Source organism: Oncorhynchus masou, chromosome 23 (genome assembly GCF_036934945.1).
Source record: "Oncorhynchus masou masou isolate Uvic2021 chromosome 23, UVic_Omas_1.1, whole genome shotgun sequence".
In the NCBI taxonomy this organism is placed as follows: Eukaryota; Metazoa; Chordata; class Actinopteri; order Salmoniformes; family Salmonidae; genus Oncorhynchus; species Oncorhynchus masou.
The window spans coordinates 58308621-58326535 of NC_088234.1; the positions used below are offsets into that span (position 1 = coordinate 58308621).

The 17915-nt window shown below is 43.5% G+C and overlaps 1 protein-coding gene across 4 annotated transcripts in view; it reads right to left on the reverse strand.

The window, feature by feature from the left end:
• LOC135511110 (attractin-like protein 1) overlaps positions 1 to 17915 on the reverse strand; it is a 327206-nt gene that overhangs the window by 155523 nt on the left and 153768 nt on the right. For all 4 annotated transcript variants that reach the window (XM_064932650.1, XM_064932647.1, XM_064932648.1 and 1 more), the window contains 4 exons: positions 13743 to 13795; positions 3939 to 4033; positions 3689 to 3767; positions 244 to 401 (listed from right to left, as the gene is read on the reverse strand). In XM_064932650.1, coding sequence (XP_064788722.1) covers positions 244 to 401; positions 3689 to 3767; positions 3939 to 4033; positions 13743 to 13795 — 385 coding nt within the window. The remainder of the gene's footprint in view (positions 1 to 243; positions 402 to 3688; positions 3768 to 3938; positions 4034 to 13742; positions 13796 to 17915) is intronic.

Genomic DNA, 17915 nt, shown 5'->3' on the forward strand with positions numbered 1-17915 from the left:
ACATTATTACAGTTCTATTCAATCTGATTAAGTACAATCACTTAATATATCGATGGAACCAAGAGACAGTCAACTGTGTTCATGGAGAAATTGCATTCCAAATAATTCCCATTCAAGACATAGGGCTATTACCCCATTGGAAACAGTAACCCTCTGACAACCCATTCAAGTTGTTAAACAAATGTTGTTGTTTTTTCATACCTCATTTGTGGTTGGTTAGATCACTACTGACAGAAACCTTACCTGGATCTTGATTGGCCAGGAGAAGTTGCTGACATAGACATAGAAGGTGATGTTGGAGTTGACTCGGAAATTGAACTTCTCACAGGAGAAGCTGTCTCTGTGTTCCTGGATATTGGTCTTGGACACGATGGGCACCTCCTCGCCAGAGATGGTGCCAGCTGGGGGTGAGAGGTGGGTCATAGTGTAAGATGTCAAAGGAAGGATACTGAGAGGATAGTACAGTTGGTAATAGTCAAATCACACATATAGGTACTAGGTACTGACGTGTGATTGGGGATAGGTACTGCTGTGACAGTTGTGCCAGTCGAACAATGACAGTCGAGAGAGAATACAGATTAGCCAGCCTGGTGACGTTTGAGAATACAGATTAGCCAGCCTGGTGACGTTTGAGAATACAGATTAGCCAGCCTGGTGACGTTTTAGAATACAGATTAGCCAGGCTGGTGACGTTTGAGAATACAGATTAGCCAGGCTGGTGACGTTTGAGAATACAGATTAGCCAGCCTGGTGACGTTTTAGAATACAGATTAGCCAGCCTGGTGACGTTTTAGAATACAGATTAGCCAGGCTGGTGGCGTTTTAGAATACAGATTAGCCAGGCTAGTGGCATTTTAGAATACAGATTAGCCAGGCTGGTGACGTTTGAGAATACAGATTAGCCAGCCTGGTGACGTTTGAGAATACAGATTAGCCAGGCTGGTGACGTTTGAGAATACAGATTAGCCAGGCTGGTGACATTTGAGAATACAGATTAGCCAGGCTGGTGACGTTTGAGAATACAGATTAGCCAGGCTGGTGACGTTTGAGAATACAGATTAGCCAGCCTGGTGACGTTTGAGAATACAGATTAGCCAGGCTGGTGACGTTTGAGAATACAGATTAGCCAGGCTGGTGACATTTGAGAATACAGATTAGCCAGCCTGGTGACGTTTGAGAATACAGATTAGCCAGGCTGGTGACGTTTGAGAATACAGATTAGCCAGGCTGGTGACGTTTTAGAATACAGATTAGCCAGGCTGGTGGCGTTTTAGAATACAGATTAGCCAGGCTAGTGGCATTTTAGAATACAGATTAGCCATGCTGGTGACGTTTGAGAATACAGATTAGCCAGCCTGGTGACGTTTGAGAATACAGATTAGCCAGGCTGGTGACGTTTGAGAATACAGATTAGCCAGGCTGGTGACGTTTTAGAATAAAGATTAGCCAGGCTGGTGGCGTTTTAGAATACAGATTAGCCAGGCTAGTGGCATTTTAGAATACAGATTAGCCAGGCTGGTGACGTTTGAGAATACATTTAGCCAAACTGGTGACGTTTTAGAATACAGATTAGCCAAGCTGGTGACGTTTGAGAATACAGATTAGCCAGGCTGGTGACGTTTTAGAATACAGATTAGCCAGGCTGGTGACGTTTGAGAATACAGATTAGCCAGGCTGGTGGCGTTTTAGAATATAGATTAGCCAAGCTGGTGGCGTTTTAGAATATAGATTAGCCAGGCTGGTGGCGTTTGAGAATACAGATTAGCCAGGCTAGTGGCGTTTGAGAATACAGATTAGCCAGACTAGTGGCGTTTGAGAATACAGATTAGCCAGGCTGGTGGCGTTTGAGAATACCGATTAGCCAGGCTGGTGACGTTTGAGAATACAGATTAGCCAGGCTGGTGACGTTTTAGAAAACAGATTAGCCAGGCTGGTGACGTTTTAGAAAACAGTTTAGCCAGGCTAGTGACGTTTTAGAAAACAGATTAGCCAGGCTAGTGGCGTTTTAGAAAACAGATTAGCCAGGCTAGTGACGTTTTAGCAAACAGATTAGCCAGGCTAGTGACGTTTTAGAAAACAGATTAGCCAGGCTGGTGACGTTTTAGAAAACAGATTAGCCAGGCTGGTGACGTTTTAGAAAACAGATTAGCCAGGCTGGTGACGTTTTAGAAAACAGATTAGCCAGGCTAGTGACATTTTAGAAAACAGATTAGCCAAGCTGGTGATGTTTTAGAAAACAGATTAGCCAGCGAGTGTCAAAAAAAAGTACAGAGAAAAGTGGTCTTCACCAGTGGTGTAAAGTACTTAAGAAAAAATACTTTAAAGCCCTACTTAAGTCGTTTTTGGGGTATCTGTACTTTAATTTTTATATTTTTGCCAACTTTTACTTTTACTACATTCCTAAAGAAAATAATGTACTTTTTACTCCATCCATTTTCCCTGACACCCAAAAGTACTCGTTACATTTTGACAGGAAATGGTCGAAATCACACACTTATCAAGAGAACATCCCTGGTCATCCCTACTGCACAAATGCTTCGTTTGTAAATTATGTCTGTGTGAGTGTCGGAGTGTGCCCCTGGCTATCCGTCAATAAAACAAATAAAACAATTGTCCCATCTGGTTTGCTTAATATACGGAATTTGAAATGGTTTATACTTTTACTTTTGATACTTAAGTACATTTTAGAAGTTCCATTTACTTTTGATACTTAAGTACATTTAAAACCAAATACTTTTAGACTTTTACTTGAGTCATTTTCTATTAAGTAATCTTTATTTTTACTGAAGTATGACAATTGAGTACTTTACCCACCACTGCATTCACAATTATAGTGAGTCGAGAGTGAGTCCAGTACAATGACAGTTTCAGAGAATACATTATACTGTAGATGCATGTACATTTTGTGGTAGAACTATGAGCGGTAACACTCCCTGAGTGGACCCTTCCAACTTTCTCCCATCTTCAACTACTTATCCCCTTGTTATTTTTGAGCTGTCCAAAAAAAGCTTGAAAATATATAAGGAGAGTGGAAATGTACTTTCTTTAAAAAAACAGACATGCATTTATATTTTAAGTGGTCCAAAATGAAGACGTTATCAAGAATACTGCATTAACAGGCCAGACTTTGGGACAGCTTTAATAAAAGATGACCCCAACCAATTTATCAGTGACATAACACACTCACTCTAATTGCTCTGCACGTATATTCAAGCCCTGAAGTTTCCTCTCAAATCAAGTAAAAGAAAATAAAAAATCTGGGCCCGGTACAGACTGGGCAAAGTTGTATCTTAATTGAAATCACACAAAAACACCAATGCCATAATTAAAAACTATCTCCCCTACATTTTTCAAGAGGGGCATTCCCCTACAGACATTCTTGTCTAATGAGGGACACGGACCAGAACAACAAAAGTACCAATCCCCCTGGAAAAGATGACAGAGAGAGATTATGAGTTTCTTTCCCATCCTAGGTGAATAACGTCCTACATTGGATTCTGTAGTGCAGGGGATGTACGCTGTCTGACGCTGAGTGGGGGATATCTGCCGTAGACCGTAGTGAGTGTAGCAAAGGTGGACAATAGAATCAAATGAGAGGGAAAGCCCTCAACATGTTGTCAAATAAACAGTCACTATGGCACATACTGATCCACTCTATGGCAAATGACAATCTAACAAGACAAGTTACCTGTTGATCCAATAGACCAGGTGATGTTGAGGTTGAAGTTGTTGGACGCATTGATGGACATGTCCAGGTTCTTGTTGCTCTGTAAAATATGAACACAAAAGGAGGTCAAACACACGTATGAACCGGGAATGATGCTAATGTGGGTTCTCTGTTTTACAGCAAAATAGATGCATTAAATACATAACAGAAAGGCTACATGAGACCCGTTCCTCGGGCCCATGGTGTCTGACACCTCTGTGTAGTGACTGACCTGTTCAGGAGTGGCCATGAAGTTGATGGCGGTGTAGTGGTGGTCATCCTCCTGGAGAAGGCTGAAGGTGAACTGGTAGTCAATCAGCAGGTTATCTGCAGGGACAGAGAGACAAACAGCAGATCAGGGACCGTCTTCTTAAAGTGCAGGGACACAGTCTGAAGAACCCCAGCCGGAAGAGTTACCCAAGAAACAGACCACAAGTGCATGTGGCTACCTTCATTTTCATATCAATAATGCAGTATTGCAATCAGCGCAAACAAGAGTAGAGGAAGATCTATATGACATGGGTGTACCACTAATATACTGAACAAAAATATAAAACGTAACATGCAACAATTTCAATGATTTTACTAGGTTTAGTTCATGTAAGGCAGTCAATTGGAATAAATTCATCAGGACCTAATCTATGGATTAGACATGACTGGGCAGGGGCACAGCCATGGGTGGGCCTGGGAGGGCATAGGCCCACCCACTGGGGAGCCAGGCCCAGCCAATCAGAATACGTTTTTCTCCACAAAAGAGCTTTATTACAGACAGAAATACTCCTCAGTTTCATCAGCTGTCCGGGTGGCTGGTCAGACAATCCTGCAGGTGAAGAAGCCGGATGTGGAGGTCCTGGGCTGACGTGGTTACACGTGGTCAGCGGTTGTGAGGCCGGTTGGACGTACTGACAAATTCTCTAAAACGACGTTAGAGGTGGCTTATGGTATAGAAATTAAAATTAAATTTGCCGGGAACAGCTCTGGTGGACCTTCCTCCAGTCAGCATGCCAATTGAAAACTCGCTCAAAACTTGAGACATCTGTGGCATTGTGTTGTGTAACAAAACTGCACATTTTAGAGTGGCCTTTTATTGTCCCCAGTACAAGGTGCACCTGTGTAATGATCCTGCTGTTTCATCAGCTTCTTGATATGCCACACCTGTCAGATGGATGGACTATCTTGGCAAAGGATAAATGCTCACTAACAGGGATGTAAACAAATGTGTGCACAACATTTGAGAGAAATAAACGTTTTGTGCATATAGAATATTTTGGGGATATTTTATTCAGCTCATGAAACATGGGACCAACACTTGGGACCAACACATTTTGCGTTTACATTTTGTTCAGTATAGAAAATATTCACTGGGATTCAATGCCAGTTCTATTTTTATAAACATTTGTCCTATTCAATGACAGGGCCTCGTAGTACGAGCCACAGTGGGGTGTAATGCGGGGATTTGGAACATTTAACATCTGTTCCTCAGCAGGAATCTAGAAAGGTCACCTTGTCTGATTCCATTCAGAAGAAAGCCCTTGATTCGGAGGGTAGTGTCTAGGAGGAGCCATGTGAGAGACGGTCTCTAGTGGATTGTCAATATGCTCAGCAGGACGTTTCACTGTTAACCCTTCAGATCACTGTTATTAACTCTTTAGTGGATTTCAGGTTCAACCAGGGGGTGCACAACTGAACTCAGGTCCTCAAGGGGTTGCTGAGCCTGCAGGTTTCCTTCATGCCCTTTGATCAGACCTAGGAAGACAGGTATGTGCACTCTATGGGCAGTCAATGTTATGAACTGATCAATTCAGTGTCAGGGAGCGTTAGAAAACAGCAGGGATACTGTCCTTGTGGACTGGGTAAAAGCAAGGCCTATATACCACAGGCGGCTGGTGGCGCCGTAATTGGGGAGGATGGGCTCATAGCAATGGCTGAAATGGAATGGTTTCCTTGTGTGTTTGATACCATTACATTCACTTAATTCCAGTCATTATTATGAGCCATCCTCCCCTCACCAGCCTCCTGTGCTATACCCACAGTGGCCATCACAACCAAATCCCACTCCCTAATAGGAAATGCCATCTTCATAACTTGTCAATGACAGCTGAATACACCACACGTCTCTGCCTCAGAAGCTCACACTGTGCCATTCACTCCCCCATTTCACGGCTTCTATGAACTGATGTTAAATCAGCCATGAATGTGTTTACGCACCAGGAGAACAAACAATTGTTTGTCATCGTTCTAACTTGACAATAAAACACTCCTGCAGAGTTCAGAGAAGACTTCATTTGACATCCTTTCAGAACACATATTTCAAGCCTTAGCAAGACGAAAGGAAATTATGTTTGACAAATAGTTGGTTTTGTTTAGCCGTCACGGAATTAGCAGATATCAGATCAAAGCCGGTGTGTATCTCTCTCCCTCCCGCTCCAGGCACACACGTTGCTGTGTGTTGTTTATCCCATAAGGGTCATCAGTAAACTTCAGAAAGTTCCACATGCTCCTTTAAGGGGACACAGAAGTCCAGGGAAATTAAAAGCAGAGAATGTCTGGGGTGTTTGGAGCCAGTATTGTGCGTATTAATGTTATTTAGAGCAATGCAGTGCCCACTCAAAGAACCCCTGTTGTTTCTGTGGTAATGAGAGAGTGTGTGTTATCCAGAAGAAGAGAAGACAATTAATGACATTATGAAAAGTGGAAGACTTGTCAAATTGCACAATCATTTTCTACACGTTTCAATATGTTAGATTTCACGCCTGATATAATATTATCCACTGTGGTGCAATAGCTCAGTGTGCAAATTAAAACTGTCATCAACAAAACAATACAACTATTTACCTTGGATAATCTAACTGACATGCATACATTACATGCATGTGAACAATGTTCGTTGGGCACAAATTTGACCTTACAAAGATGATTAAATAAAGCAAGGTAAGCATCAAATGAGCCGCACAAGACGAAAAGGAAATCCATCTGTTTTAAAAGTTTTCATAAATGAGTCATGGCATTAGCATAATGTGTAACTTTATTCAGTGTCCGAAACAAAACAATTCAAAAGAGCAAAATCTCACCTGTAAAGTCATTTCATATTCAGAAGCCTGCTTCATGCCTTTTGATCAGACCGAGGAAGCCAGGTATGTGCACTCTCTGGGCAATCAATGATATGAACTGATAAGTCCAATGAGTTGAATGAAGCCTCATTCAACATCTGCTATACAGGATCCACTTGGAGATGTCATCCAGTGCCTGTTACTATTCATTACCTTGCATTTGAAACCCTCTTCAAAGACTAACAACAGAATGTACAGCCTGATAGTACAGGGGTAAAGCAATATAATTAAGTTAAAATACTTTTCTTAAAAAGGTCAAGAATGGCTCTGTTAGTAGAGTGTGGAGTTTACAGTGCCAGGATAGTGGGTTTGATTCCTAGGTACACCCATACAAAATGTAAGCATGCAAGACTGTTTGTCGCTTTGGATAAAAGCACCTTCGAAATGGCATATATTATTATTATTTTTATTATTATTATTATTATATAAAATCACTGAAAAATGAATTTTCAAAAAGGACACCATTGAGACTTTACTTTCAGAACAATGGCTAGGAAGAAGTGGTGTTCTTGATTATTCTGGGCCTCCAGGTAAAGTGACACTTGTAATGATTTTTATTTTTTATTTAACTAGGCAAGTCAGTTAAGAACAAATTCTTATTTTCAATGACGGCCTAGGAAAAGTGGGTTAACTGCCTGTTCAGGGTGCAGAACGACAGATTTGTACCTTGTCAGCTCGGGGGTTTGAACTTGCAACCTTCCGGTTACTCATCCAACGCTCTAACCACTAGGCTACCCTGCCACCCCATGATGGAGGCATAGCTATGAATATGGGCTTCTGATGGTACTACTCAGCTGTCTGATGGTACTACTCAGCTGTCTGATGGTACTACTCAGCTGTCTGATGGTACTACTCAGCTGTCTGATGGTACTACTCAGCTGTCTGATGGTACTACTCAGCTGTCTGATGGTACTACTCAGCTGTCTGATGGTACTACTCAGCTGTCTGATGGTAGCACTCAGCTGTCTGATGGTCGCACTCAGCTGTCTGATGGTAGCACTCAGCTGTCTGATGGTAGCACTCAGCTGTCTGATGGTACTACTCAGCTGTCTGATGGTACTACTCAGCTGTCTGATGGTACTACTCAGCTGTCTGATGGTACTACTCAGCTGTCTGATGGTACTACTCAGCTGTCTGATGGTAGCACTCAGCTGTCTGATGGTACTACTCAGCTGTCTGATGGTACTACTCAGCTGTCTGATGGTACTACTCAGCTGTCTGATGGTAGCACTCAGCTGTCTGATGGTACTACTCAGCTGTCTGATGGTAGCACTCAGCTGTCTGATGGTACTACTCAGCTGTCTGATGGTACTACTCAGCTGTCTGATGGTACTACTCAGCTGTCTGATGGTAGCACTCAGCTGTCTGATGGTACTACTCAGCTGTCTGATGGTACTACTCAGCTGTCTGATGGTACTACTCAGCTGCCTGATGGTACTACTCAGCTGTCTGATGGTACTACTCAGCTGTCTGATGGTACTACTCAGCTGTCTGATGGTACTACTCAGCTGTCTGATGGTACTACTCAGCTGTCTGATGGTACTACTCAGCTGTCTGATGGTAGCACTCAGCTGTCTGATGGTAGCACTCAGCTGTCTGATGGTAGCACTCAGCTGTCTGATGGTAGCACTCAGCTGTCTGATGGTAGCACTCAGCTGTCTGATGGTAGCACTCAGCTGTCTGATGGTAGCACTCAGCTGTCTGATGGTAGCACTCAGCTGTCTGATGGTAGCACTCAGCTGTCTGATGGTAGCACTCAGCTGTCTGATGGTAGCACTCAGCTGTCTGATGGTAGCACTCAGCTGTCTAAGCCAACTGCCTGACTGATAATGTTCAGACATTTATTGTAGAAGTGAATTGTATGCTCAGAATGACTAGGATTAGTTCACGTGGCGATAGTTCCCTCAGTCGGACAGACCATAGTCTACAGACCACAGTCTAATTTGGCAAGTAGAGACGATCAACACAGAAAAGCCTCTGTGCTTGGGTCTGGGGAGAATATCTCTATCTGACACTGGTGAGGCGTCTGGGCAGAGTGTCGGTCAGATAGTGTTTAGGCGTCAGTGCAGAGTGCCTTGGTGGCTCCTTCATTAGGGCCTGCTAGCTGACACTGCTCCACTGTGAGGGCAACTCATTACCACACCAGCCTGGTCAGCTACTGACGACCAGCTTCCTCATTAGAATCAGCCATGATTACATTCTGGTAGGAAGTCATCTGAGCTGAACTACAGTACTGGTCCTCCAACAGCACAATGAACTAGACCAGTCTCCAGTGATAGGAAGTATTAGCATTAGTATAATTACTAAGTAGTAGTAGTAGTAGTAGAATAAGTACATAGTAAAGCCATACAGTAATTGTAGAAGTATTAGTAGAAGTAGTAGTAGAAGTAGTAGGCGTACAGTAGCAATATCTCCATTAATAAAATGTAATGCCTCATCATCATTACTGTCACTATCATTATTAGTGTCATTGTGCTTGATAGTTCTGCCTTGTCACAAATGACATTAGCGGATGGTTAAATAATTAGCATGTAATGAGCCTGCAAAGTAAACATCAATCCACTCAAAGAGAGGGCGGTGTGTGCGCTACACTTCAGTCACCCTGATTCACTAGGCATAATTGGCACAATTAGTCTCTATAACCTACCCATTCACATCCCAGCTTACACATCCCACACGTCTGCATATCCTACATGTCCAACAAATCCGCACTGGCAGTGTTTCTAGGAAAGGCAGGGCCGGACTCATGATTTAGCAAAACAACATGATAAAAGCTTTGAATCTTGATTGACTATGACATATTGGGCATACATCAAAGCCATGGTAATGACATTGGGTATCCATCTAAGTAGCATTTAAGTGGGGCTATACATTTGATCCTACATAACCCTTTAAAGAGTAACTGCCTTTAAAGAGCAACAAATCACTTTGAAAATGACCTTTGTGGCGTCGATTCAAGTCAGAAACAGTTATTCTAGTGCCAAAATTGACGAGATGGTGTCAATAGGATAATTTTGTTCATAGTCAGTCTTGTCTAAAATGCAGAATGGAAAATCTGTGCATCATAACAGGTAAATGAAGGTTGGGTTTTGATTTGATGATGTCCATTTGCCCACTAACATGGGGTGAACAGCTGAGGTGATAGCTCTCTATCCAATAGTATAGACAGTGAAACAGACCTGTCCAGCAGCTCCGACTTTGTTTACATAAGACAACACGTTGTGCATTTCTGACCTTGAGAAAAACTGCACCGAAGATGTAATTAGATGAAGATGTAAAATTTCACAACTCGTGCGAGGGAAAAAAAGATCAAGCGCGAGTGTTCGTTCACGAAAGGCATTTGAGGATTATTTAAGATACTCTTTGAAGAGGTAGGGTTTCAGACGTTTTCGGAAGGGTGGGATGGTCAAGAGACCAGAGATGGCAGAACGGAGTGCTCAGGTTGGGATGTAGGGTTAGTCTGAAGGTAGGAATGGGCAGTTCCTCCTGCTGCTTCGTAGGCAGGTACAATGGTCTTGTAGTGGATGCGAGCTTCAACTAGAAGCAAGTAGAGTGTGCAGAGGAGCGGGGTGACATGGGAGAACTTAGGAAGGTTGGTCAACAGGTGGGCTGCAGCATTCTGGATAATTTGCAAGAGTTTGATGGCACAAGCGGGGAGCCCAGCCAACAGCGAGTTGCTCATATGAGGTGAACGACAGCTTTGCTGATGACTCTGCCTGTTAGGAGTAAAATCAGTCACACCTTCTCACAGACGTCAAATACAGCTGTTATTCATCCTCCATGTCCACTGTGAAATCTGAATTAGAGAACGATCGCCATGGATTTTTAGGGCCAATTTTTGGGGGTCAAGGTATGCTGATATCCGATATTTTAGGCTGATAATTCAATATCATTGAATTAGAGAATCTTTCAGACAACATTTCCCAGAGACAGCCATGTACACGTTAATGCATCATTTAAAAAAAAAGATTGAATCCTACTACACCGGGTCCGACGCTCGTAAGATGTGGGACAGCTTGAAAACTATTACGGAATACAAGGGGAAACCCAGCCGCAAACTGCCCAGTGACATGAGCCTACCAGACGAGCTAAATGCCTTTTATGCTCGCTTCGAGGCAAGCAACACTGAAGCACGCATGAGAGCGCTAGCTGTTCCGGACGACTGTGTGATCACTCTCTCTGTAGCCAATGTGAGCAAGACCTTTAACTTTGCTAGGGTAGGGGGCAGCATTTGGAATTTTGGATGAAAACCTGCCCAAATTAAACTGCTTTCTACTCAGGCCCAGAAGATAGGGTAGGCCTGTGGATTACTGAGAAAACGCGCAAACAAAACAGAGGTTTTTGGATATAAAGAGACTTTATCGAACAAAAGGAACATTTATTGAATAAATTAATGTCTTCTGAGTGCAGCCATATGAAGATCATCAAAGGTAAGTGATTAATTTTATTGTCTATTTCTGACTTGTGTAACTCTTCTACTTGGCTGGTTACTGTTTGTAATGATTTGTCTGCTGGGCTATGTTCTCAAATAATCGTAAGGTATGCTTTCGCAGTAAAGCATTTTTTAAATCGGACACTGTGGTTGGATTCACAAGAAGTACATCTCTAAACCTATGTAAAGTAGTTGTATATTTTCTGAATTATTATAATGAGTATTTCTGTACTTGAATTTGGCGCTCTGCAATCTCACTGGATGTTGGCCATGTGGGATGCTAGAGTCCCCCATACCCTAGAGAGGTTAAACAGGTAAAATTCACAAAGTCGCGGGGCCGGAAGGATTACCTTGACTTGTACTCAAAGAATGCGCGGACCCTCTGCAACTATATCCTGGACTTCCAGACACGCCGCCCCAGGTGGTAAGGGTAGCCAACAACACATCTGCCACGCTGTTCCTCAACACTGGGACCCATCAGCGGTTCGTGTTAGTCCCCTCCTGTACTCCCTGTTCAACCACGACTGCGTGGCCAAGCACGACTCCAACACCATCATTAAGTTTGCTGACGACACAACAGTGGTAGGCCTGATGAGATGAGACAGCCTATAGGGAGGTCAGAGACCTGGCGCCAGGACAACAATGTGTGGTGCCAGGACAACAACCTCTCCCTCAATGAGCAAGACAAAGGAGCTGCTCGTGGACTATAGGAAAAGGTGGGCCGAACAGGCCCCCATTAACATAGACAGGGCTGAAGTGGAGCGGGTCGAGAGTTTCAAGTTCCTTGGTGTCCACATCACCAATGATCCATCATGGTCCAAACACACCAAGTTGTGAAGAGGGCACGAAAAACATATTTTCCCCCTGAGGAGACTGAAAAGATTTGGCCAGATGGGTCGTCAGATCCTCAAAAAGTTCTACAGCTTATTGCATGCGTGTCCGGGCACGTCAACACAAGCCTTATTATTAAACTAATATTTGCGACAGGAGGTTGATTTGTCACTTTGTCAATTCATCCTATTCTCAATACTGCACCATTCTGTTGGAGAATGAGCGAGCTTGTTGCTGCTGATTTTCCAAGCTAGATATTCGTTGGCATCGTGCAGTGCTCGTGGCTCAAGCGGTGAGCGGCATAGTAGCAGCCTTGCCATGTAGCGGGACTAATCGGTGAAGCCGATAGACTAGAAAAGGTCACTATACCAGCTTGGCCGATTATCGGTCGTTTTCTACTTTGAATGGCATGCTAATAGATGATTTACAGCCACTGTTCTGTTTGATATAACAAGGTTTGATGAAGGGACACAGGAAACAAATGTCTTTCTAATGTAACATTGAGTATTTGTGTGCACCCTTGGCTGTGTTAGGGAGCAAATGGACAAGCTCATAATGACTTTGAACCCTCTCAACCGACGCAGTGGAATGATCAGGATACGGCATGTCCCTCAGGAGACACCGTCTGTAGCCAAACAGAGTTACACAGATAGACAGCTTTCGAGGTGACCATAGTGATGGAAGTGAATTCCGGACCCACGTCCCCCTGGTAAGTGTGGGTACAATGCACAGCGAGGATGCCATCTAGTGCCCTCCTCACTTAGACATGATGCCTCATGCCAGTCAGCTGAACAGACACAATCTCTCATGAATAACAGGTGACAGAGGGTGTTACTGTGATTGATGCAGGCACATGTATTTAACCTTTCTAGAGCTGGTTAGAATCTGACAATATAAAGATAAAGCAATACTGAATATCAACTATTGAAATGAATGTTTCAAATACATGCAATTTGTGGTGGTAGTTTTAAACTAGATTACTACTGGATTACTATCTCTCACAGAACTAAACTAATTCATGACTAAACTCAACTGGATTACTATTGGAAGTGACAGTACTTGAACTTAGTTCCTAAACAGCTACCCTTACAACCGTGGTTAGTGGACCAACTTTTACCGGATGATGTCAGCGAGAATCTGTTTTCAGTAAAACATTCCCCCCCATGTACTTTAACTTGAAAAACCACAAATTTGCTGCAAATGTTTAAAATCAATGAGGCCAGTGGTCTGACATTGACATCTGAAGACAGAAGTCCCTCTAAACCCTGCTACCATCTCCAGCTACAAATCTGTAAAATCAAGTTTAGAGCCAGACAAAGCTGCAGTTGATTACTGCAATATGCCTGCCACAGAGTAAATGCTACCATCTGCTTAGCCCACCCTCAGTGCAGGGCAAAGGTTAGAGATGTGCAGTTGTGTGAGATACTGCAACTGACCAGGTGCGCGCACGCCTGTGTGTGTGTGTGTGTGTGTGTGTGTGTGTGTGTGTGTGTGTGTGTGTGTGTGTGTGTGTGTGTGTGTGTGTGTGTGTGTGTGTGTGTGTGTGTGTGTGTGTGTGTGTGTGTGTGTAAAAAATGAAAGGAAAAAAATAGGACGACGGCAAGATCTGGAGGACGAAAATACAATAGAGACTCAGGTGGGGCTACAGAGGTGGGATACTTACAGTAACACGTTCCTCTGAGGGGGTTGCCAAGGTAACGGTTCTCGGAGTCGCAACTGCAACAATGGGAGAGAAAGAGAAAGGGGGGAGTAACCGAGAGGGGGGAGAGAGAGAGAGGGGGAGGTAAGAGAGGGGATAGAGAGAAGAATGGAAGACAGAAAACAATGAGCTTAACAAGAGATATGTCACTTTGCCAAAGACATCACAGTCCTATCACAGACTGTTAATAACATCATCCCTGAGGGTTATTTTGGGCCCGGGAGGAGTGTCCTGAGAAGTCGCTTGTAGAGGTGCTATCTGAGGTGACACTGCTGTGTGCTGCTTCAGGTGCTGTCCTCTCCCTGGTTATGAGGTGATTTCCCCTGACAGCCCTGTCTGATGATACCTCTCTGTTCTGCTCCGGGGCAGGAGCCATGTGCCTGTCTGTGTACTGGGCAGCAGGGCATTTATTAAGCTACAGACAGCCCAGAACAACTTGAATGCTACTAAAAGAAGGGAGAGGGCAGCTAGGACCTAATAGAGGCTTGAAAAATATGATCCAAGTCACAAGTGGTCTTTAGCAACCCCAGTCAGGTGTGTGTAAAACTCAACAAATCCTTCATTTGACCCTGTTTGTCAAGCCAAACACTACAAAGACAATGTTCTGAAATAGCAGGCAGGGAACTGAGGGCAGACTATGTGGAGTCGGAGTACCATATGCATGAGGGTGATTGTGGTAGGTGGCATTTGATCATCTGGCTTGGTTTATGAGCCAGGGGTCATTACTGCAGTCCAAACACCCATGTTTATTGCCATAACCCAACTTCTACAAAACCCAGGGAGGTACCTTGGAAAGGGCAAGAGCGCGTAAAACCATCGCTTTGTAAATACATACTCCACCACTTTGACAAGCCTATCTAAACACATATGATACATTGTCAAATCTGCCCCTTGAGTCAATAAATGGATTCAGAGGTAATGGCTCTGTTTGCAAAGCTAGTCAGGCAGTGGTTACTTAAGCAATAAGGCCCGGGGGGGTGCGGTATATGGCCAACATAACACGGCTAAGGGCTGTTCGTATGCACGACACAACGCAGAGTGCCTGGATACAGCCCTTTAGCCGTGGTATATTGGCCATATACCACAAACACCCGAGGTGCCTTATTGCCATTATAAACTGGTTACCAACGTAATTAAAAAATGTATGTTTTGTCATACTCATGGTATACGGTCTGATATACCACGGCTGTCAATCAATCAGTATTCAGGGCTCGAACCAACCAGTTTATAAAGATAAATAATGTAGGCAACGGTCACTTCCCTGTGCTTATACATAACAAGACCTGAATTCCATTCAGTGGCTGGACAACTCTTGTTAGGAGGGTCATAAAGTAGCAGTAATGAATATTCCATAGCCAAAGACAGAGCTTTATTCATTATGTACGGTTCTTATAGAAGGCACTGTGGAAAACCACCCCACAAAACAGCTCAAAAGAACTTCAATTTGAACACAGAGGCCACAGCAGAGTTATAAGGCCTTGTGAGTATAAGAGTTTGAAACCAATTGTATTCCACTTACACAAAGGCAAGGTCAAGACAAAAATATTTTCCAAACAATTATCTTTGTCCTCAGTAAATCTTAGGAACATGACAGTAGTGTTAAGATGCACCAAGGGGACTTTAAAAGGGGCCCCACTCTCCGTCTCCCCAGAGAACACTAACACTTAAACACGACACTCATCTTGGGGCTGTCTGATTAAGCAGCTTATCCTGTGGTAATGGTGCCAAGATGGAGGACCACCCTGGCCTCCTTTCCACCAGTCTCTCTGCTGTCTGTCTGGCTGCCTCTCACTCAGAGAGAAAAGCACCACTGTCCTTAGGAACACTTCATCTGCTATTAAGCTGCCACAGTCTCGGCCACAGTCAAACTCAGACACACTGTGTGCCAGTGGACCCTCAGCATGACTTTCTTTGTGAGCCGTAACAGAGGGCGGAAGGTTGGAGATTAAAGGTCGCTGTGGGCGTTTGCGTTTTCGTGTGACACACACACACACACAGAGAGAGTCTCTACGATGCGTCTGTTAGTGCAGCAGCTGCTGTCAGTAACAGGAGGAACATGCTGAGGTAAATGCTGAGCTGGGAGATTTAAAAAGCCAACTTCCCGTCTCACTCACACACACGGACCCACCTATGCCATGACCCCACTGGGCCACACAGCGTGCCAGGCAGGGTGGCGGCAGAAGTGCCAAAATAAACCTCTGTAACGGAGTCTGTTTACTTCCTCTCCTTTGGGTCCTGGGTTCAAGGGGAACACGTATAGAGCTTAGTTGTGAAGGGGAAGATGGAAAGGAAGGGGAGGCTGCTGAGTCTGTCTTTCTGTATGGTATTAATTAGACACAGCCTCCTAAGAGGTACATACGTTTGATTTCACACTTGTGCATAGACACATACAGTACGAACACACTCTCGCACACACTCAGAGTATTTGATAAGTTATCAAAACAAGCAAACCAACAAGGGACAGCAGGTAGTCTAGTGGTTAGAGCGTTGGGCCAGTAACCGAAAGGTTGCTAGATCTAATCCCCGAGCTGACATGGTAAACATCTGTCGTTTTGCCCCTGAACAAGGCAGTTAACCCACTGTTCTTAGGCCGTCATTGTCAATAAGAATTTGTTCTTAACTGACTTGCCTAGTTTAATAAAGATTAAATAAATACAAATAAAACACAAGTATGAGCAAATTAGCAGCAGAGTGCAAACAAGGACAGACATTAGCTAAACAGGTTAACTGTAAGAAAGACCTTGGCCCACAGGCTAGCTTTACATGGAGACAATGCAATAAAACACATGGAGAAATGTGTTGGATTTCACTGAGAATCAGTTAGACTGGTTAACCAGATGGACCACTGCACTCGTTTCGAAGTGAATCAGAATGTGAAGTATCACGTGATCAAGCACGCAACATCAAAAAATGACATTGCGAAATAATGTATTTTAAATACCTGTGGATGTAGCGTGAGAGCTGCTGATTCTGCTCAAACAGCTGTTTGTTGCTGCTGGAGTGAAACGTGCTTTAATAAGCACATTGCACAACATTTCTGAAGGCAATCGAGTGTAAAAAACTGTTTTGATGCCACAATTATAAAGAGCTACTATTTTTATTTCTCAACTGGTAATTGAAGCGAGCTTCCCATTCGCCATTCATGTGCATAGGCAACTAGGCAGGCTTCAGCGTGTCACACACCACTTTGCAATGAGCTGGAGGCAGTATGCATTTTGAAAACATATACGTAATTATTTGAAACCTGAACTTTTTTCTACATATGAGCCATGTCTTATCTTGCTTCAAAAAAGCCTTGCCAAGATCCAACAAGACTTCCATAGGCCAATGAAACCAGTAGCCTTTTCTCTCATGATCTATTGGTTTTCAAATAAACTTTCTTTCATTGTTCAATAGCCAAAGGCACAATCCACATTCTGATCTGTTGCATGAATCTTATTGTTTTTTAAATGTTGATTGGATGTAGCCTTGGCTTATTGGTTGTATAAATCTGGGATCTATTGCCCCACTACTGTCCCAGAGTCTGTTTGGAATAGGTCATTTGTTTACTTGCACAGAAAGACAAGCTGACCAATAGAATAGGTACACTTTTCTACTATGTGGGACAGTAGATTGACAAAGGCGAGTGATATTGCTGTTTGTTACTTGTCTTGTTGGGTGAGGAAAAGGAAACGTACACAGTTATTCTAACATACTCAGAGCGTGGGTTTCAAGTTTCAGGAAGCTAATTTTCACCATAAAAATGATCCTTTATTAATAAAGCAGTTCATGCATCCTCGCATTGGCAGACTTATGTAAGATAGCCTACCATTCATAATGTCATAGATTGGATAGTCATCATTTAGGCTAAGAATACACTACATGGCCAAAAGAATGTGGACACCCCCTTGTCAAATATCTCTCATTCCAACATCATGGGAGTTAGTCTCCCCTCTTTGCTGCTATAACAGCCTACACTCTTCTGGGGAGGCTTTCCATTAGATGTTGGAACATTGCTGCGGGGACTTGGTTCCATACACCCACAAAAGCATTAGTGAGGTTGGGGACTGATGTTGGGCGATTACGCCTGGCTTGGATTTCCCTTCACTGGAACTAAGGGGCCTAGCCCGAACCATGAAAAACAGCCCCAGACCATTA